Source organism: Amblyomma mixtum, chromosome 2 (assembly GCF_055824585.1).
Source record: "Amblyomma mixtum isolate Tamu chromosome 2, ASM5582458v1, whole genome shotgun sequence".
Classification (NCBI taxonomy): Eukaryota; Metazoa; Arthropoda; class Arachnida; order Ixodida; family Ixodidae; genus Amblyomma; species Amblyomma mixtum.
The window spans coordinates 280,283,762-280,305,020 of record NC_143013.1 but is presented as its reverse complement, the minus strand read 5'-3'; the positions used below and the strand labels follow the sequence as shown (position 1 = coordinate 280,305,020).

Sequence of the window (21,259 nt, the reverse complement as noted above, 5' to 3'; positions counted from 1 at the left end):
CATGAGTCGAGGACCGACGTAAGTTCCCTGCTCGGGCTCTCATGAAAGTGCTGCGTACACACCTATGGTACGCAGGATAAAGTCCTCTGCAAATCAGCGTCCCCTTATCTCGAACTGCGCCGCTGTGCTCCAAAGAGCCGATAGGGGCAGAACCGTGACTGAAACTGACCAAGATACACAAGGCTCGTGAGTGCTGGCGCTCCCGAGCTTCTTGTGTACGGCCTTCGACGTTCTGCATTTCTGCTATCACGATGCTTATTGTCCTCGCGATTTACGTATCCATCTTTTCTTTTTTTCTCTTTGTGCAATTACATGACGCTTATGTTCTGCGCTATGTGTGTGTGCACACAATGCGTATTAGAAGGAACAGTACGTATCGCCGAGCGCCCTATCGAGCCACGTATGCAGAAGACCCTTCACTAGAAAGAAAGCGCGAGGCGCTCCCAGCGACAACGTTTATCACCACGCCTAGATTACGCCTCAGTATCTCTATACTCATTTTTATGACCCTCCAGAGAATACACAAGATTGCGCTCGATTTGCTCATTGACTCCTGTACCTTCCTTATTGTGACTGCGCGCCAGAGACGGAGGCGTTTCAGTCGTTCCTTCTAGGGGCAGAGCTTTATCGATGACCTGCGGACACCCTTGGGAACGATTAGGTATGTGCATGGGCTGTGCATAGGACGTGTGTTTCACTTCATGCTTCACTGCTGTCAAAGGGAAAACCCTGCCAGGCCCATTGTCTGCGGAGATGTGTCCACTAACGATGGACGTTAAAAAAGTGCTGTTGTCTCTATAATTTATGAAATTAAATGTGTGCTGCCGAGTGAACCAAGAAAGCGATACGAGACAATTTAATCAGGAGCGCAGATGCTATGTTACATTTCCTCTTTGCTGCAGTTGAGGATTTCATAATAATGACAAAAAACTTTTTCAAGTTGAAAAAGTCTTCAAGGCGTCCTAGCTGATTTAGAAGTGGGTCTACATGAGGTTAGGAAGCTGCTTGACATATCCACACATCCTTCCTCATTATTTAGGAATTAGGAGCTAGTTTTCCTTTCTTCTCTTTAGAAGCTCCTTGGCTGATGACGACGCCAAAGGTGTCGATGGTGGCGATGTAAAACGTCCGGGCTTGCAAAAGGCAAAAGGAGGTTAAGGTGAGTAGAGGAGGCGCTGTTAGTGAGGACCATGTACGGTGTTTTGTTGCTTTCACTTGACCCCTTTGCTGCTGAGGTGAAATTTTTAATAGGAGTGCCATAAAAGGTAGGGATCTTGAACAAGGTTGAGCTGCTTTTGCCAGAGCTGGACTGTAACCACTAGGAGCCTATCTTTTTAGCCACCGTGCCTGTCTGAGCAAGATATTTGCTTTTGAAGACTTTCACTAGCCCCCCCCCCCCCCCTCCTCCCCCGTCAGCCGGTTTACGTGTAATGTTTTGTTAGGTAACGGCTAAAAAAAGAACACTGCGAACACCGCAAAAACGAAAAAAAAAACAACAACACGGAACTATGGAAACTTTAAAACCAGGATCGTTGCAAAAGCAGAGTCAACCCAGGCAGGAACGAAACACAATACACGGAAGCAGTTTTCTCACCTGAAATTAAAAATGAAGAAGTACTGGCTCACATGACGCCTATACATTCTGTATCTATTGTTTCACTGATAAGCCTGGGTTCGATGACCGCACTCAAGCGTTAAGTTTTGCGGCACCTATAGTGTGCTGTCATAATCGCATACAACTCAAGAGCTCAGCGGTAAATTACACTTAAAGAGGCCCTCCAACCGTTGGCGACGTCCTATAATTGTGGCATTAAGGGTAAATAAAATGAAAATGGAATGACGTCGTGGTCAACTGCCTTGCACCTTCTGGTGTGCATGGCAATGCAGGTGGCAAGGCGATTGTCCGCGACATCGTAACGATAGGTAGAAGCGATTGGTTGCAGGGCAAAGCACATGGGGCGTTCTTGAGTCGCACCCAAGATGACACTTTGCCGCGGCGTGGCCATTTGCTCTGCCAGCGCATTTTGCGCGTGAGAGTGCCAATTTAGGCACCGCCGGCTTCTGGCGAACGTTGCCTTCCGGGGCCTCATGACGACCTTTTCGGGCTTTCTGGTTGAAATGTTCAGTGAATTGGGAGTAAACCCGATTCATGGAAGCCTCAACGTTAACACCGCGGCGAACCACTTTGAAGCGAGTCTGAAGAGCGCGGTGAGCAACGTTCTTCTGATAGCGTGGCAGACGCGATGATTGACGGATCCTCTTGGAAACGAATTCGGTGCCGTCTTTTTGCTGCGTCCTCATATAAATTTGTTTGAATATAATTGGTAGCAGTGAGCCTAAAGGTGATATCAGATAATGAGATCATATTCGGGATGACGAAGTTCCCTCAGAAAAGCCAGCCCTCAACATCAACTGCTGTACACCGGAACGGTCATGTTCTGTCTTTGCCGGTTTACTGAGTTTTTTGTGCCGAGCAAGATGCCATAGGAATGTTTGCAATATTGTGGATGTTATTTGATGCGCGTCTGTATTATTTGGTCAGTTTTTTTTGTTTTCATAATATACGCATATTATATTGAGGTTTTGCCGTCGTTTTGATAAGCTTTCTATGTCACAGTTTTTCTTGTTTATCCTTTTTTGAACGAAGCTTTTGTAATCACCCAAGAAATAGGCAGTTTCTACCAGCTGGAAAAACGTGTCTTTTACGAAGTTGTGAGTATTTGTCGTAACTTGCACGAAACTGTATTTTGCAGATAAGACTACTACTTAATGGTCGTATACGAACTGCGTATCATTAATGAATGCATGAAAATTACGCTTAAATTTGATGTGCTCACGTTTCTTGCGCTAGCTGCTTTCACGTTACTCTAGCTATTATATAATTTCTCTCAAAAGTAAAAGTAATGTGCACAAAAATAAAATCCTGGTTTTCTACGGTAAGGAAGAAATTCAAGAAGTTCCGTCTGTGGGCACTGATATTATCGAGCTTTTAAGTGTAGTCAATTCTTGCTCAGCTAAATGGCCACAGAAGGCGGTAGGTGAACGTATGGAGTCTTCCGTTATGACATCATACGGCACCGTTGACGACGCGACAGGTCCCCAAAAAGTGCCCATACAGGGCAAGGGACTGCGCGAATGTTACTGGCTCCTCTAATGTGCCTTGAACTGAATACGCACCCGGCGAATACGGCATCGTCATAGCAATTCTCTCCTCTCGCTAGTACGAAAAGGTCTACCTGCCTGCCAGGTTCACGCGCTCTTTATAAGTGGTACACCTTGGCGCGTCATAAACGAACGACTCCGGTCTGTTTGCTTTATGTACTTTGCCTCTATAATGGACCGTAATGGAAAGATAGATCGGCTGCTAACGATCCAAGAGCGGGGTTTCCGAAACAAGATGTCTGCTCGATGCCTGCGCGCGTAGGCGCCACCATCATCAGCTATAGTTTAAAGCAGTTATACGATTGCCTCCACTCAGCACAACAGGCGGTGGAGGAAACATTTGTACTCGCTTCGATATGCATGCAGAATTATCATTTCGTCATTAGCGTGCGAAATGAAAGGATGTTAAATATATATTTCTTTCTAAAGTTTCTAAATGTCATGTGGACGTCAACTCTGTACGTAACTGTTTTGAACGATGGAGTAATGCTGTGGATATTGTGAGATACTTGGCTGCCTTTTCTTGCAATTCGGCAGTGACGACAGAAATTTAGGGACAGAAGAAATAACCAATATCTTACGAGCTCGTGAAAAGTAGAAATTGGGACAAATCTGTTCAGTATCTAAACTCCGCTTGTGTAAACTGGCGGTTTGAGCCAGAGAAGAGGAAAGAAACAGCGAAGAGTTATTATATTTTCTCCTCTACACACGCCGTTATGACGCAGAGGTGTGCGGCGACAGAACGGCGAGTACCGCTAGTGTTTCGCAGCTTGCGCAAACCGAGACGTGAAATCTGAAACCGAAACCAGTGGCGCGACGCGTACTTCCCCGCCTGCTGCAACAGAGTAACCATGGTTTTCCTTTCGCCGGTCTCCGATGTTCCTCGTTTTTCCGCCTCTAGCATGGGCCGAGGGACGCAGTTTTATTCCCATTCATCACGGCAGCTATTTACCCTGGTAAGCCGGCTTTCCAGAAGCCTCAGCAAGCAAAGTTTCCTGTGCCATTGTCCCGCTCTCGCGAACGGAAGCTCGCGGTGGTTGGTTGAGCGTGCTCTATTGTAATGCGGCGTGCCAAACAACATGGCTTCCTGTTGTTGTCTGCGAGCTCAGCGAGCGAAATGCAGGTAGGGGTTCGGCTTTCCAGTTAGCGGTGGCTGAGTGCTAGCATGCCGGCCCTGTTGGCTTTCACTCGTAGAGCCAGAAGGTGGGTAACCTCTTACCACCATTTTCCGAGTTTACTCTGTCTAGTTTCTCAACGCAGGCGCCGCAGAGCGGTCGGCTCAGTGGCCGAAGTTGGTGTCGCGTAGTAGTTTCCCCATGCAACCTGTTTACATTCTCATCGTTTGCGCAAACTGAACCGCAGCGTAGTTTTGCGTTCAAGTTCGATCCTCTCTCAGCTCCTGCTGAAGTAGGTAGCGTTGAAGAATGAGTTGGATGCTGTGCCTTTAGCTTCTGAAAGATAATTTCGTTGGCTCGTTCCCTTCGGTCGCGTCATGGTTCGGTTGCTTGCGGTCAGTGGTCATAGCCTGAGGCAACAGCGGTCGAGTCATATTTGAAAATGTCTACCTGCAGGGTAGGAAACTGTTGCACTCTTGCGAATGTTACCTGTAGCGATTGCACGAGTAGGCTCCTGTGTGGGCGGCTGCGTTGAACTCTCTCTTTTTTTTCTCCGGCAGTTAGTTTGGGTTTTTTGTTGACATGGTGACCAACGATTGGTCACCCCCAACGCGATCGACTCATTGGAAGGGAAGCAAGTGACGTTTGCGGATGCGTTCACAAGTTACGGTTGTAGTACGTGTTAAGTTTGCGAAATTTTGTATCGTGCGCCTCAAGTGCTTCTGTAATTTGAGATGAGCGCTGTGTTGCCGCCCCTTGATCATCGGAAGCACCCGGCGCCTTACATAGCTCAAGTTGTAAAAGTCACGTCGGTTATTTGTTCACCTTCGAATTTTCAATCAAATGTCAGGAGGTAAGCTTTTGTCTACTTTAGATGCCATGGTTTTCGGGTAGCGGCAAACCGGTGCATGCATCTCTTTTTTTCTGAAAGCAGTTAGCATTCGTGTCGGTAGAAATGTGTTGCTTTTCCATTTAACTTACATTTAACAATATAGAGCTGTAATGGTACGCTATGGCAGCAAAGTACTTTAGGCTGCACCTCAAGGTCATACTCCTTTTGGGCGGGTGCGCTGAAAATGTACTCGTCATAGGACCCCCAAGCGGCTATATTTCTTCACCGCTAGAAACTGTTGTAGTGCTTTGCCAGAGGGTATGCAGATGTATGGGTTTAATTCTATCCGAGCAGCGCATGCCAAAGCTACTTAGCTCATTAAGCACACTCAGATGTGTGTAACACATTACAGCTGTGTTAAAACAATTTCTTCCTCAAAAACATCAAGCTGCTGTAGTGAACTTTGCTGTTTGGCTGCACATCGTTCGTCTCAAGACATGTTTTTTTTTTTACACTTTTGCGAGTTACGTTTCTAAAAATTATGGCATGTTTTTGAGATCGTAGTCAAATAGGTGTGCAGCTTATAGTGGTAAAGTGTGGTCATGACTATGTTGCCCCACGTGAGTTGCGGTGCTGGCAGACTGCTGTAAAACCGCGGTTTTCACTCTGTTCTGGAATTATGTTCTCGCTGTGTTAGCTTTCCCCATGCATATTATGAGCCATTCGCAGTCCATAGGGACGAAAGTGTTCATTTGGGACCGTTCATGAGTCGGTGGCTTGCTGCTTCATCACATGGGAAGTCTTCAGCATGAAATCTTCAGCCCAAGAACCAACATGAGCTAAACCAACCTGACACAGGTTTTTTGTGTTACTGTGAGTAGTGCAGTGAACAGTTAAAACCTTTTACATTATGGTTGAAAGAAATGAAACATCTCTCTACTTATACGTGGTGGTTGTATGCATCATACTTACTTTACTGTTAAGTACAGCTAGTTTTAATCTTTAGAATATGTACATCCTTGGCCAGAACTCTTCAGGCTACAGGGTCTTTTTTTGAGCCACACAATTTGGTACTTATGGCACACCAGTAGTTACATATCTTTACAGGGGGAGGTAGTCTCTTTTCATCCCTCTGGCGATTTCGAGCTTCAAGGATATTGTAAACACCCCACTTTAAAGTTTGCAAGTGAAGCCTGTATACTGAAGACTTTTGAGGCAAGCTGCAAAGTGGGTTTAAAGGGTGTTCAACTCAGCTTGTTGGTTCATACTTCGCGATGGTTGTAGTAGAAAGTTTGTAACATGGACACAGAAAGGAAGAAGAAAGGAACAAGCAGCTTCATCCATGTCTGTTCGTTTCTTACTGTGACCTCGTTATAGCCTTTCTGCTGCAACCACCGTGACATAAATGTGGTTTTATCTATTTATCTTGAGTGAATCAGTTGTAATGCTGATACACTTTGCCTTTTGGTTTGGTTTGGTTTATTGGGGTTTAACGTCCCAAAGCGACTGAGGCTATGAGAGACGCCGTAGTGAAGGGCTCCGGAAATTTCGACCACCTGGAGTTCTTTAACGTGCACTGACATCGCACAGCACACGGGCCTCTAGAATTTCGCCTTCATCAAGATTCGGCCGCCGCGGCCGGGATCGAACCCGCGTCTTTCGGGTCAGTAGCCGAGCGCCGTAACCACTGAGCCACCGCGGCGTGGCGCTTTGCCTTTTGTCGCGTTGTGCAATAATTGCTGTGGAGTTTTTATTTAACCTGAGCTACGTACCTCTCCTCTCTGCTTGCTCACTTGCAGGATGGTACCATGTGCCGTCCGTGCCTTCTGCCGAAGATAGTGGTGTGGGCAGTGAGTGCTGTGCGTGGTGTGTGAGTGGTTGTGCTGTGCCATCGATGGCTGTGGAACTGGGCGTGCGGGTGGTCCGTGGGCCCGACTGGAAGTGGGCCAACCAGGACGGTGGTGAGGGCCATGTGGGCACCCTGGTGGAGATTGGCGAGCCTGGCAGCACCTCGTCACCGGACCGCACTGTGGTCGTCCAGTGGGACTCCGGCTCACGTACCAACTACCGCGTTGGGTACCAAGGGGCATACGACCTGCGTGTCTTTGACAATGCACCTGCTGGTGAGTTTGTACAACAGATTTGTGTTTTGGGTTACGGCTGAAAATTTGACGGTGCATTCCGTTATAAATACTGTTACTGAAGTAGCATAACTTGGTTCATTGCAAGGCATGAAATCACCAAGCTGGTGTGAGGTGCATGTGATACCCCATATTGAAAATGGCTGTGGGTAAAGGTATAAGGAAAAAGAACGAAGATGATGTGTAGATGTGAGTGTTTCTTATCATTGTTTTCAAGGTGTCTGACCTTTTAGTGTGAGACAAGCAGGATTTATGCCATTAAATTGTAATGTCAGCTCTTCCAAGTAAGTCAGTACTCTGAACCTAGGTGGTGCACTGGGGTACATTTTCATCGTAGTAAGTAAATGATTCTTGTTCTATTTTAACGCGATAATTTTAAAGGCCTCCTTTAGCAAAAAATCTGGTGTCAGCATTGGCACTGTGAGCGAAAAGTCACTCATTTGCAAGCCGGTGTGACTGTAACACCTTAGACACACACACAACATTAGACAACACACAACACACCTTAGACACACACAATGCATTTTTTGTTCAGCAGTTCTTATGTTACATTATTAGCATCAACTTCCGCATTGAAGACCACTAGATTAAGAGGCAGGGAGTTACTTGAAATGGTGGCGTATTGCACGTGTAACATAATTTTTTATACATAATTTTATACATAATAATGCTCCCTATCCCCTTTTAGTTGAAGAGAATGGAGAACCTGCTTTGAATTTCAGAGCCCTGAAGGGGATGCTGCAGACAACTTCATCCATTCGTTCTTCTCAGTAAAAGTTGATTCTCTGGCTCTTTCTGGTTAGGCTAGCGTTTGTCAAAGAGCCAAAAACCCATATACGGCTGAGAAAATTTATTTCAAAAATTTTTCTCTCACTGATTCAAACTAGTGACATCAGGACAGGTTGCTATCATCTTGAGGTGGATGGCAGCATCTTTGAAGCCACACAAGGTGGGGTCAGACTCCCGTTTTCCATGCATTCCATCCCAGTGAAGCTATGCACCAGGCCAGGGGAAAGCTTGGGCCCGTTGTGTCACTGGTGGGTGCCCGGCGAAATGCGGGGTGGGTCCATGCATAAAATTCGGTGTTGACACGTGCATTTTACTTGCGAAATCTGCCAGTGGTGGCGACACCTATTTCGTTTGTTGATCATTTCTAGGTTATGAAAGCTCTGTTCTGGGTGAGGGTGGTACCGTTTCCATTAGAATGCCGTATTCTGTCACTACAGGCCAACTTCAATTTGTCCTAAGTGCCCCTTAAAATTCAGGCCAGTACAGTGCTGCGCATAAACTTCGGGCAAAAGGTGCCTGCCAATCAGTCTTTCTGCGGGGGTTTCCATAGGTCACACAGGTGTGCGTCAAAACTGAGGGCTTTCCCTTGTCTTCACCACGTGCAGCTGTTTTCAGGCAGCCATCTATCCCGGCGGAAAATATCTGCGGGGGCTCGTTATCCTGTGTGAATGAGTGCGTGTTATCTGTTTGCATAGGGTTTTCTGTTTGGTTTCTGTTAAGGTGCAAAAATGTGAGCTTGCACTGGTTGCTGAACGTTTTTTTTTTTTTTTTTGGCTCGACCGTGACATGGACCTTGCAACCTTCCATAACCGTAACGGCTGTTTTTCAGGTTCACACAAAAAAATGTATTTTATTAGCTTTAAACTTCAGTTTCAATGTGTCTTACTGTGACATGAGTACTGTTCTTAAGTTTTATGTCCTTGCAGAAGGTGTGTGTTGTAATCACATTAATATTGTAATTTAATGAGGCTTACAGTAATTGCCTCACCATGATATTTTGTTTGAGGCCCAAGGTGGAATATCAGGCTAGCATAATTAAGAGTGAAGAGTGCATCCATATTTTTTTTTTTTTAGAGATTTACAGAGGGATGTGATGCCACTGAATGTGACTGAGAGCTTAAGAACTCTCATAAGAGCTGCCAACTATGCTTTGTCACTTTGCCGAAATGGTTTTCACATTGCCATAGCATCAGGCATTGAAGTTTATCTATGTTTGTGTTGCTCTGTTTGCGATAACTAGATGAATATTGATTCTTGAAGATTGCTTACTTCTGTATTTACGTTGTTTTGTTCCATACGCCAAGCAAATTGTATGTGGAGTTTGCAAAGTGCCTCGTGGTACGTGCATGTTACCTCGCACTGTGCGGCGACACAGTGCGACTTGAGGGAGGAAGAAGAAGTACCTTAGTGCTCTTAGCGGGGTTTTCCCAAGCGCGCTTATCACTGCAACCGGGGATGCCCAGATAGGAAGTGTGGCCGTGATAGGCCAAGCCCCCCCCGCCTCTCCCCGCCTCCTTCGCAAGCGCGTGGCCAACTGGCAATACTTCCTTATTCTCCCACCACACACCACCGTGTTCCTCTTCACGTCATTCTTGCCTGCAGAGTGACTGGAAACAGAGGTCTCAGACTGCCGCAGTTTTTGTGAATTTGAAGACAGAGAGAGGGAGAGGTTCGTTCTGCGTCTTGGCTCTGTTCAGGTCTTTGTTTGCTTATATAATAGAACTCTTGGATGATGGAGGTTATGCTTTCCTTTCTTCTGTAGTCCTCCCTTGTACTGTTGCCGTGAGGTCGTTGACATCACTCGCTTCATCTTGCTGTTTTGCTCCATTGATGACTGTCTTCACTGGCCTGCTGAGAAGCCTTTGCTTGGCAGTTTATTTCTTGCAGCTCAAAATGTTGTTATCCTTGGTTGGTGTTCATGGGCAGCACTTATTTGTTTTCTTTTTTTCGCCACACTCCTTTGGCATTTTGTGCGCCGTGTCTGTCTACGATTTGTTGTGAAGAGAGCCTATATCTGTGTGCAGTGACAAGATTAGCAACTCCTCAACAGTGCATGGCTGTCCGTACTCAAGGGGAATTTTCTGACTTGTGTTGTATGCTACTCTTCCATCTTTTCCTCTGTGGTGTAGGAGACGTGCTGCTGCATTTTGAGCAGAATTTACTCTGATTCTGAGTCATGGTCGCAGTTTGTTTGAGCAGAAGTTCGGCATTAGATTGCATGTTCTTGTAAAGCAGATTTGGCCTTCATTTATTTCAGTGTTTGTGTATAGTCCTTTTTTTTTATGTTCTCATGGCTGTTTTTGCATGCAAGGTTACATGCAGGGTCGAATGTTTTTCCCTTGTATCTTTTTGGAGAATCAGAAGGGTTGCCACTTGTTCCATCTTCCCTCTCCGACTCCTCTTGTATCTTGGCCTGGTCTTTTCATTCTTATTTACATACTTTTCAAGTGATTTTAAACTGTAATCGGGTTGTAGCTCGTCCTGCACCAAATCGGTTTGCTGCACTTCATTTTTGCTCTTTGCAGAGCCGACCTGAAGCTGTGGCTACCACCCTGTAGGGTTTGCAGTATTAATGGGAAACTAACAGTATATATCTTACGTGCACATTTTCTTTTTGTTTTCATTCATATTCATTTCATTCGTCTTGTTGCCAATCTTGCAGGCATCAAGCATCCCAACATCATCTGCGACGCGTGCTGCAAGCGAGGCATCAGTGGCACTAGGTGGAAGTGCATGCGGTGTTATGATTTTGACCTGTGCAACGAGTGCTACATGGCTGACAAGCATGACCTGGCTCACACCTTTGTGCGCTATGACACGGCTGGCTCAGCGGGGTGAGTTGGTCATTCATATGCCATTCGTTGCCCTGTCTTGTTGCATTGACTTTGAGCAAGAAATGCTTGTTGGCAGCATTCTGAAGGTTTTAAGATTTTACTGCACAGTAAAGTTACCCCGCTTGTTTGTGGTGCCGTTACTATTGTGCAATGAAAAGTTCTCTAGGGCTTTGAATGCTGGTGGCACGTAGAGTAAGAACTCCGTGTGGTCGATAGTTGAATGGTGGAGTAGCTTGTACACAGAACTTGCAAATGAAGTGTAGCAGCGGTGTGGTAGGGAGTGTGGGGCAGCACCAGATTATTATGCATCTGCCTGATGCCAAATGTGTTTGTGCAGTGCTAGATATGATGCGCGAAGGTGTTTCAAGCTTACACTTTCCACAGTGGTATAAACCAATACACCTGGGTGTTATGCTGTAACTCAATCAACCACTGTATGTCCATAGGATGTACAATGTACAGCCCTTTTCGAATATATGTTCTCCCACGGATATCCGTGGGAAATCTCTGATGGATCTCCCATGGATGTCCGACGGAGGTACATGTGTAATTGCAACTATCTCCTACGGACATCCGATCCGGATATCTGAGGTTATCCCCCGCGGATCTAATAAGGCCATTCTCATGTCATACCTTCTGCTACAGCTTCGCATCATGGGCTGGGCCTTGAAGGTCACCGCGGCCCAACAGTGCCCGGTCATCTAGAGCGGCCCGAGGGCCCGTCGCCATCCTGTTCAACACCCCTCCCCCTTATCCCACCCTCGCCTAATAAAGTTATTACCACCACCATCCTCATAAATCAAAGCCGGGACAACTTAATTCATAAGATAATTTGCAATACCAATGAATCCAGTGCAGAAGTAGGTCGCATACTTGTGCAACTGATCAGTAATTTGTGTACACACTAAGTGTAAAGTAAATAAGCATGCAGCAGTAATTATGGGCTTTTTTGACACTTACCTTACTGCATCTATCCAAAGTCACTTGATCGATGGCATGAAACAGCCCATGCAACATGCTTGCTACCATTTCTAGATGTGAAAATGCCGTCTTGTGTACAGCTGAAAACAGTGCTGCAGTTTTGAATTGTCTCCTTATCTTGCGCTGGAGAGGTTTTCTTCTTTTAACCTCTCTATGGCAGCTCTCAGGGCTGTGGGATGGTACCAAGCAAGGTAGAGGGGTGGTCAAAAGTTCTCAGGCTACAGAGTCTACTATTCTGTGGCATATCTTGCCATTTATGAAAGCAATAAAGATATCAAGTTTCTCAGAGGTGAGAATGATACTTCTCATACCCTCTACAGAGACTTTGGGCTTTGGGGGTGTCGTAACTACCTGACTGTCGCGCTTGAAAGCAGACCCTGTGGCGTGGGAACTTTTGATCGACCCTGGATTCCACATAGGTCGTGCTCGAAAACGGCGCCTATCTTACAGTTCCAGTGCAGTGATCGTTGACTTCACTGATGAGAGCGATGTGTTGGGTCTGGAGCACGGTGTAAGATATATAGGTGAGGGCACAATACGCGAACGTACTGTGGATGCCAGCAGTAAGACAAAAAACCGCTTAACACAGCTCCATATGGGGCTTGTGATCGCAGCGTCTGTATCAGCTAAGTGGTAAAACTTTGGCGGCAGAAGCAAAAATATTCACGGAACTATCTCATAGCCATAGTAACCTGGTGCTATTGTGCAGCTATTGTCATTTGGCCAGACAGCCACTGCTCAGTGCAACCATGCCATACATGTGTGGTAAACGTTCTTTTTTTTTTCTTTTTGAATCTGGAATATCCTCAGCCAATCAGGAAAGCTTGTTTAATGAGTTCCTCTGTGCCTCGTCGTCTGCGTATCGTCGTCTGTGTATCGTCTGCTTGTGGTATACACAGGTATGGTTAGAAAAGAGTACGTAAAAATCAATAAATTAGTGCTGTCTACGTGCCATAAGTATATGAACGCTTACGTACGGAAAACAAAAGCATTTTGCAGGATATCGCGCCATTTGTCACATTCACACATTTAGTTCTTCATATGCAAATAAACAAGAGGACAGCAGTTCGCAATTGGTAGCGAGGAGCTGGAAGTAGTAAGGGAATATGTCTACTTAGGGCAGGTAGTGACTGCTCATCCGGATCATGAGAGGGAAATAACTAGAAGAATAAGACTGGGGTGGAGGGCACATGGCAAGTTCTCTCAGGTCATGTGTGGCAGTTTACCAGTATCCCTGATGAGAAAAGTATACAACAGCTGCATCCTACTGGTACTCATCTATGTGGCAGAAACGTGGAGGCTAGCAAAGAGGGTTCAGCTTAAGTTAAGAACAACACAGCGAGCTATGGAAAGGAAAATGATAGGTGTAGCATTAAGAGATCGGAAGCATGCGGAGGGGGTGAGAAAACAAACATGAATTAATGACATCCTAGTTGAAATCAAGAAGAAGAAATGGGCTTGGGCAGAGCATGTAATGTGAAGGCAAGATAACTGCTGGTCCTTAAAGGTGCACTAAAGAGGAATCTGAATTGTCTTTTTACTGCAGGAACTCGATCTACACGTTCCAAGCATTCTTAAAAAATTTGAATTATTGTCCTGTGCGGCCGATTTCCCCAATTTAAATCTGGTTAAATGTCCCGGCTGCCTCTTTTGAACTCGCCGCTGATGTTAGGAGGAGTCAACCAACGCGTGGAGTGCTTTTCAGACAGTCACGTGGCGGCTTCGCTTTCGCTTTGATTTTGTTTTCTAGGTTTCCATGAATAAATAGATCTAGTCAGGGACTACATAGCTGCAAATTAGGCCCATGGAAATAAAAATGAGTGTGGGCTCTTTTCTTTCGCCGATCACTACGTATCTCTCCGCCGATAGCAGAGCGGCAAGCTGCCATGGGACTTGCTGAAAGGTTGGTTGACTCCTCCTACCGTCATTGGTGAGCTAAAAAAATGCGGGAGCCGGGACGTTTAATCCACTTTAAATTATGGGAAATTGGCCGCACAGGACAATAATTGAAAGTTTCTAAGAATGCTCGGAACGTGTAGATCGAGTTCCTGCAGTAAAAAGACGAGTTCAGACTCCTCTTTAGCGCACCTTTAAGGGTGATGGAGTGGATTCCAAGAGAAAGCAAGCACAGCAGGGGGCGGCAGAATGTTAAGTGGGCGGATGAGATTAAGAAGTTTGTGGGGATACGGTGGCCGCAGCTGGCAAAGGACAGGGTTAATTGGGGAGACATGGGAGAGGCCTTTGCCCTGCAGTGGGCGTAGTCAGGCTGCTGCTGCTGACGATGATGATGACAGTGACTGTCAAACTTTTATAGCTTATTAGGGCACCATCAAGAAAGACATGGGCATAAAGGGAGGAAACACAGAACGCCTTTTGTGCTGTTGTCCTTGTAATGTATCACCAACTTTCCTGTTCAGCTGTGGCATTTTAAAGATTGTTTATGCGAAGGAGCATGGCATACTGACGATCGCTGGGTCTTGCTTATTGGTTTTGTCTGCTTATTGGGTTCTGGTTTTGTCATTCACCCACTGTACAAGTCTCATCGTTGATGTTATTTGTTTTAAATTCTCTCCAAAGTCTGCTTCAGTGGGCTAACGTTCCATGTTCACACGGGCTGTTTTCAAATCCCTGACAGCGATCCTTTCATTGTTTGTCATTTTATTCCTTTACACCCTTGAGAAAAGAGGCTGTTTGTATCTTATCAGGTTGCTTCCATCGTCAGACAAGCGCGAGTACATTGTGAAGTTTTAAAACAAGCACGATACCACATAGGCTGAGCCTGGTAGCAGTCCTCCATAACGCCGCCTTATTGGAGCAGCTGAGGCGCCCCCTCTAGGGTTGTAAAAATGGCCAGTTGACACCATCATTGTACAGGTTTTGGTGTTAGACATGTGCATTCAAGTCACCTGACATATTAAGCAGTGCCATTTCGAGAACCAGTCTTTTTGTTGGCAGCTACTAAATCTGTTGGTGCCTGTAGTTGTGGGTCATTCATTCATTCATTCATTCATTCATTCATTCATTCATTCATTCATTCATTCATTCATTCATTCATTCATTTATTTATTCATTTATTCTATCAAAGCTTGCAATAAGCAAGCGCTCAACCTGTAGTTGTGGGTCATTTATTTATTATATTCTTTCAAAACTTGCAATAAGCAAGCACTCAAATGACTTTTTGGTTGTTTTTTTTTTGAAAGTCACCTTCAAAATGCTAGCCTGTGCAAGTGCACATTTCTCCCCCCCCCCCCCCCCCCCCATTTTTTTGTGCACATGTTTTGTTTGACCGTGACCCCTTGCTATCTGATTTTACCCCCCCCTTTTTTTTCTTTCTGAATTTTGATTTATACCCGCTTACTTCCCTGTGCACATCTGTTGGAGATCAGTTACACGTCCGACAAGGAAATCCCTTTGTTTTGATCGGCAGAGGAACGAAAGCCAGAGAAGGTTCGGTCGATTGCACAAGTGGCTGCAACTGTGAGAAAGAAGGAGAGGCACAGCCACTCTCGCGCATCTAATTATCCTGCCCCCACCCGCGCCTGTTCCTCGTCTGTTATCACTGCCTGCTGTGCGCTGCTGCTCCCCTCTTCAATCTCTCGATCTCTCACCAAGTTGTCGCACCTATCAATGCCGCTTTGCTCCTCGAGGGCTGGCCACTTGGTTTCCAGATGCACATAGAGTTGGAATCTTCCTGGACTACCATGTGTGCGGGGTAACTGCAGTTCACTCTCTGATTTCAATGTTCTTTTGGCCCTTTCTTTTTTTTTTCCATGAGGCTGATAGAATTTTTCTGTTAGCTTAGTTGCAGTTGTTTGGTTTGAGTTTGTTTGATTTTTAGCTGAATTTGGTTTGTTTCCAGCCTTCCTCATGCCGTAGTCTTTTCTTGAAGAATAGGAGTTCTCTGCTGGTCAGATGGCAGTGGAGTTTTGTTTTAGTATAACTGTGCATTACAGTAGAACCTGGACAACCTGTTCACGTAAAGTGTGTCCCTTGCATTTTCTTTCTTCTGCGTGATTAAGTGGAGGTTGTGACAGTGAGAGGGGCTACCTGTCTGGGTGTGTGGATGGAACATGAAGTGATTTAAGCCAAAGCCTTGACTGCCTAGCCATTTGCTTTTGTTTCACACATCTTATGCATTCAGTAACTGTAAGTGTGTTGCCTAGATTTCTTTGTATCTAGCTTCCTGCTATCGAATCTTATGAATCATGCTGGACAGCCTTGGCTCCTAGTTTCAAGTTGGCCTATTAACCAAGTCTTGTTCATCATGAATTGTGAGGTTTGAGCTGCTCTCCTTTTTCTGGGTCGTGAGGCATGGCTGAGATCAAGGAAAATGTCGCAAAATGCGTGCTGCGGGGAACCTTTTGCTGACTCTCTTATTTTTTTCTCTTGTACTGATCATGCGCCTCATTAAAAAGTTGAACTTGCCAGTTGCAGTGCTTTGCATTAAAATAAAGGTATTTTTAAATTGGTATTATTTTCTGTAGTTGCACTGTTTGTTGCCTGCCTTTCTAAAATTATGGCAGAGGATCTTTTAGGCAGAAAAATGTTTCTTTATTCGTGTTCTTGTAATGAGGCTTGCCTCAGTGGGCGGATCTCACTGGAGAGTAGTGTCAACTTTTGGTCTCTGCAGGATAGAAATGCCCAGGAGGCAGGGTGCGGTGAAAGTTCAAGCGCGTGGGATTTTCGCGGGTGCCAAGGTTGTCCGAGGACACGACTGGGACTGGGGCAACCAGGACGGTGAGTGCTTTGGCCTTTCTCCCTGTTGTCATTTGAAACTTGAGGGACTCCGCAGTGGTCTGATACTGTACCTGCTTGGGGTGAAAGTGTTACTGCCATTCACATCAGGTGAAGTGGCCTTATGATTTAATGAATATTTTTTGTCTCACAAGGCAATACAGACCTGAGTTATATGCGAGGCATGCTAGCAATGAATTCATTGTTGTCATAGAGGCCTTTTAGACAAAATTTAGAAGGTGTCATAGTTTGTAGTATCAAAATCAGAAGCTTGAAAGATTTGTTGCCTATACAATTTTTGGAATTCGTGAACTGCAGCAATTACATTAAGGATGCCTGGGATTTATCATTTGGAGTTTTCATTAAATTACCCGCCGCAGTGGCTCAGCGGTAAGGGCGCTCGGCTGCTGAGCCAAAGTTCCCGGGTTCGAACCCGGTCGCGGCAGGCGAAACACACAAGGTACGCGTGGGCTGTGCATTGTCATTTCGTGTTAAAGATCCCCAGGTGGTCGAAGTCTTTCTTTCTTCTTTCACTCCCTCCTTTATTCCTTCCCTTATGGCGCGGTTCAGGTGTCCACCGAGATGTGAGACAGTTCATTTCATTTCATTTCATTTCCTCAAAAACCAGTTTTCCAAAAACCATTTTTTTTTCCATTCAAAATATGAGCCAGCATATGAAGCAAGTGTGCTGGTGTAATTTTATCATAATATGCTGCAGTGACATTAGAGGTCAAAGTGTTTAATATGCTAATTGCATATTAAACAATCTAGAGCAATGGTCAGACTCAAATTTTCTTTCAATAAATGTGTCAAAATCCAAGGCTGTAATTTTCCGTCCGAAGAATAAAACTTGTAGTGCAGAAATAGCTCTCTCTTATAAATCACAAGACATTGAAATATTAAAATTATTCAGATCACTTGGTGTTTACTTTCACGAAAATATGCTGTGGGATGACCATGTCAGTCATGTCATGTTGAAGACATCCAAGGTTATAGGTTTTCTATCACACCACAGACATATTTTACCACAGACAGTCAAACTTGTCTTATGTAATTCCCTATTCTGTTCACACCTAAATTACTGCACATTAGTGTGGGCAACAACAACACATAGTAACCTGCAAAAGATATTCGTGCTTTAGAAAAAAATCCTTCATATAGTTTATGACTTGCCCAATAGACACACAACTCGGGCTTTGATAACTAACCTCAACATTATTACCATATTAAACCTCTATGCTTACAGACTGCTGCGCGTGTATACAGTTGAGCAAAAGTGCCATGTTGACACCATTTCCTCTCTGGCTCTTTTGCATCAGTTCGATTCACCATATCCTCATCGCCACAAACCACAATGGGTTTTACCATTTACAAGAACTAGCTACGGTCGTCAAAGAATTAATTACCAACTACCGTACTTACAAAACCAGTTAATTGAAGCAGGCGTAAACATCCGTGAAATCACCATCTCCTCTCTGCGTAGTATGATTGTTCATTTGGTTAAATGCTAATACGTCAACTCCTGTTTTATGAATTGCTCTCCACCCTTGTTGTTATTTGATGACTGGCCGTCTACTGTGCTGATACCCCTTTTTCGTTGCTGACACCCCTTGTTGATTTCTGCGTATTCTGTTCGGTTATAGACATTGCTTATATTGATGTTTTTATTCATCTATAACTTGATGTTCAATTTAGTTCCTTGTTTTTTGTCACTGCCGTCTGAACAGGAGAGGAGAACTCCGTCAAGCGGATAGCCGCTTTTTTTCTTCCCTCCTCCATCAAATTGTATTTGATTTGGTGGAAAGAAAGTATTATTATTATTATTATTATTATTATTATTTATTATTATTATCTCCCACATTGTTCATAACCTTTTGGGAGATCATCAGAGTCGTGTTCGAAATGTGTGCCGACGGAATTTTCTCTAAGCGAAGGGAGTAGCATGTTGCGACTGCCACCACTGTCTCAACACGTTCCACTGTTCAGCTTGTTGCGAGAAGAGTGGTCGCAAGCTTCATATCAAAGGAACACTGAGGGTAAATTGCAGCTGTGCTGTAGCTGTAGAATAGCACATTCTTATGACAAAGAGCTGTGTTCACTGAAAACGGAGCCGTCTTAAGCTAGAAAAGGTTAAAAAATGAAATATATATAGGCATTGCTGTCACAGGCCATTTTTGCAAGCCAACTGCAGTGACGTGAAGAAAATTTTTATTCGGATTCCTGAGGCTAGGCTGCCATGCTTTTCGCTTCCAGTCAGTGATCACTGAGTCCTTCTCTGTATTGGCGCCATGACTTTGAATCGAATGGTGGGAGTAAAAATGTTTCATTCTTGAATGCAGTGTTCACGACTATAAATATGTCCTTTTCTGCCAATTCAAAATCCACATAGCCGTACAGTTGATTTTTACTGAGAACAAAAATTGGATTTAGTTGTCCTGAGTCTTCCTTTAAAGGGACAGTGAGGAGAGCTCTGTTAATATTTTTTTAAAAGAAAAATCCGATAGTTCGGCGTTTCATGGCTTTGTTGCCACTTGGCCGGCAGCGAAAGATGCATTTATTTCTGAGAAATTTGGATTCGAAGTTGAAAAAGTTTTTCCCACCGCTATGATTCAAACTTGGGACTCTCTTATTACGACACAGGACTCAGTGACGTGAAACATGACGTGAACATGACGTAACGCAGACTCCGTGATTTCTGGTGCCAGCAGTGCGGCCTAGCGGCAGCCGAAAAGAAAGCTACTGCCGGCCGCACATTGAAGGCATCTGTCGGCTATTGCGGCCGTCGCTACCGTCACTTCATTTATGTTTGCACCGGCGTTTTGCGAGCGTTACGATGGATCCCGTTGTCAAAGTCGTCAACAAAGTTCTCTCAAATAGGCACCTTTAGCATACCGTGTACCTTGTTACCGTTAGCGGAATACCAGGAGCCCACCTACCGCCAGTGAGCAGGCGCTGATTGGTCCCAATGCTGCAGGCGCGTGCAAAGCTACCAGGTATGTGGCGCCATCTGGCGACGTCAAGGAGATTTGCGCATGCATTGGCTGCACCTCAGTGATTCGTGGCTTCTCGTGTCTTAGTGTTGCTAGAATCATTGGTTCTAGCAACACTGTTTTGTCCTAGGACGTCATCACGCTTGTACTTGCGAGTTTGGCCTGTGGCAGCGATACCTGTATTTTAGTTCTTGCTTTTTTCTATGTTACAAGAGCTTTGTTGTCAGTATGAGTGGCGTTTTTGTAATCATAAGCTGGTATTCTGTTGGTACTAGCCAACTTCAATTTCTCCTCAGTCTCCCTTTAAGCAAGTAGCTGGTGGCAAACCTTTTTGGTTCACAGCTGGCGTGGTAAGGCTTTTCATGCCTGCCGGCCATGTGCAGGCTGGCATGGACGTGGTGGCAGCCAGAGCATTTTATCGAGACCTCGGTTGACAAAGCGAGGTGACTGTGCAGGGGGTGAAGGCAAGACAGGCACGGTGACAGACGTGCGGGGCTGGGAGACTGAGTCCGGGCGGAGTGTGGCCAGTGTGCGCTGGTCGTCCGGCTCCACGAATGTCTACCGGCTGGGGCACCTGGGCAAGGTGGATCTGAGGTGCATCCAGGACATACCAGGACCCACCTACTACCGGGACCACTTGCCTGTTTTAGGTGCGTAGAGAGTGTACTCACTACTGTCTCTGTTGCTTTCCTGGAAGCAGTGAAATACCTTGGTGCAGCGCGTAGTTTCCCTTGTCACTGTTTCTTATTTTTGAGCAGCAAAGACTCAAACGAGGAGTACAATATCATGGCTTCTTGCCTCTTTCTTGTCTTTGTGATCTGTTGAATGCTTCTTGCTTTGAAGTCAAGAGACTTAACTTCTGAAGTGTCTTTAGATTAAACATCTGAAAGTTTCCTTTTGGTCCCAGAGAAGCACTTCAACTGCAAGAGGGAGCATTAGTTGGGGGATTTGGGATAATTTTAGCAGCTAGTGAGACTCTTGTGCGTTGGTTTTTCTTCCAATTTCTTCCATCGATGTGCGTTGGCGGTGATAAAGAATTGTACGTTCTATATCGCACAAAGGCATGCAACACCTGTGGCGAGGCGCTGATCTTTCGTAATAGAAATGTTTAATCTGTAGAAACTGTTTGACTTGGCATGGAGAGGCACAAACACTCTCAATATGGGCTACAGGTATGTGATGCACGGCTTATCAGCGGCAAGCTTCTCAAGCTGCAACTGAATGGGATAACAAAGATTGTGCGTCGGTCTGTAATAACTCTGACGTGCCAGCCCAGTCAGTGATAACAGGCCGCTATCAAGATTTAGGTGCCAGGAAGCGATGCATGCATGCCTCATGGCTTGAATGCTGCAGGGACGATTGACCTTTTCGAAGTAGGCATAAAGCCATGGTCAGGTCCTGATATGCATTGCGCCGATGCAGGCATGGGTTCCTCGTCGGACAGGGCAGCTGTGACACTGCGAGGTGCCTCTTCAGCCCAGCTGCAGCAGCGTTCACCCTTCAGCGTAGGAGACAGGGTGGAAGTGCTCCTTGACATTGAGTCGCTGAAGATCATGCAGGATGGGCACGGAGGCTGGCATCCCAAGATGTCCGAGGTCTGTGCTGCTCTTCAGATGTGCTGTCCTGTTGTGTGTGTTTTATGTGAGAGGTTGCTCTTTTTCGTCTCGACTCATTTTAACTG

The 21,259-nt window shown here is 45.4% G+C and overlaps 1 protein-coding gene across 6 annotated transcripts in view; it reads left to right on the top strand.

Moving 5' to 3' along the window:
• Window positions 1–3,997: 3,997 nt before the first annotated feature.
• The window catches only part of LOC149364147 (E3 ubiquitin-protein ligase MIB2-like), a 49,568-nt gene continuing 32,306 nt past the window's right edge, over window positions 3,998–21,259 (top strand). The window contains exons 1-6 of one of the 6 annotated variants that reach the window (XM_089574137.1): window positions 3,998–4,118; window positions 6,909–7,232; window positions 10,702–10,873; window positions 16,485–16,591; window positions 20,034–20,228; window positions 21,001–21,173. In XM_089574137.1, the coding sequence (XP_089430263.1) occupies window positions 7,004–7,232; window positions 10,702–10,873; window positions 16,485–16,591; window positions 20,034–20,228; window positions 21,001–21,173 (876 nt within the window). In that variant the 5' untranslated portion in view covers window positions 3,998–4,118; window positions 6,909–7,003. Of the gene's footprint in view, window positions 4,119–4,162; window positions 4,366–4,838; window positions 5,131–6,908; window positions 7,233–9,654; window positions 9,737–10,701; window positions 10,874–15,180; window positions 15,567–16,484; window positions 16,592–20,033; window positions 20,229–21,000; window positions 21,174–21,259 lie in introns of those variants that run through there. The other 5 variants (XM_089574136.1, XM_089574135.1, XM_089574134.1 and 2 more) reach the window with 5 other exon arrangements.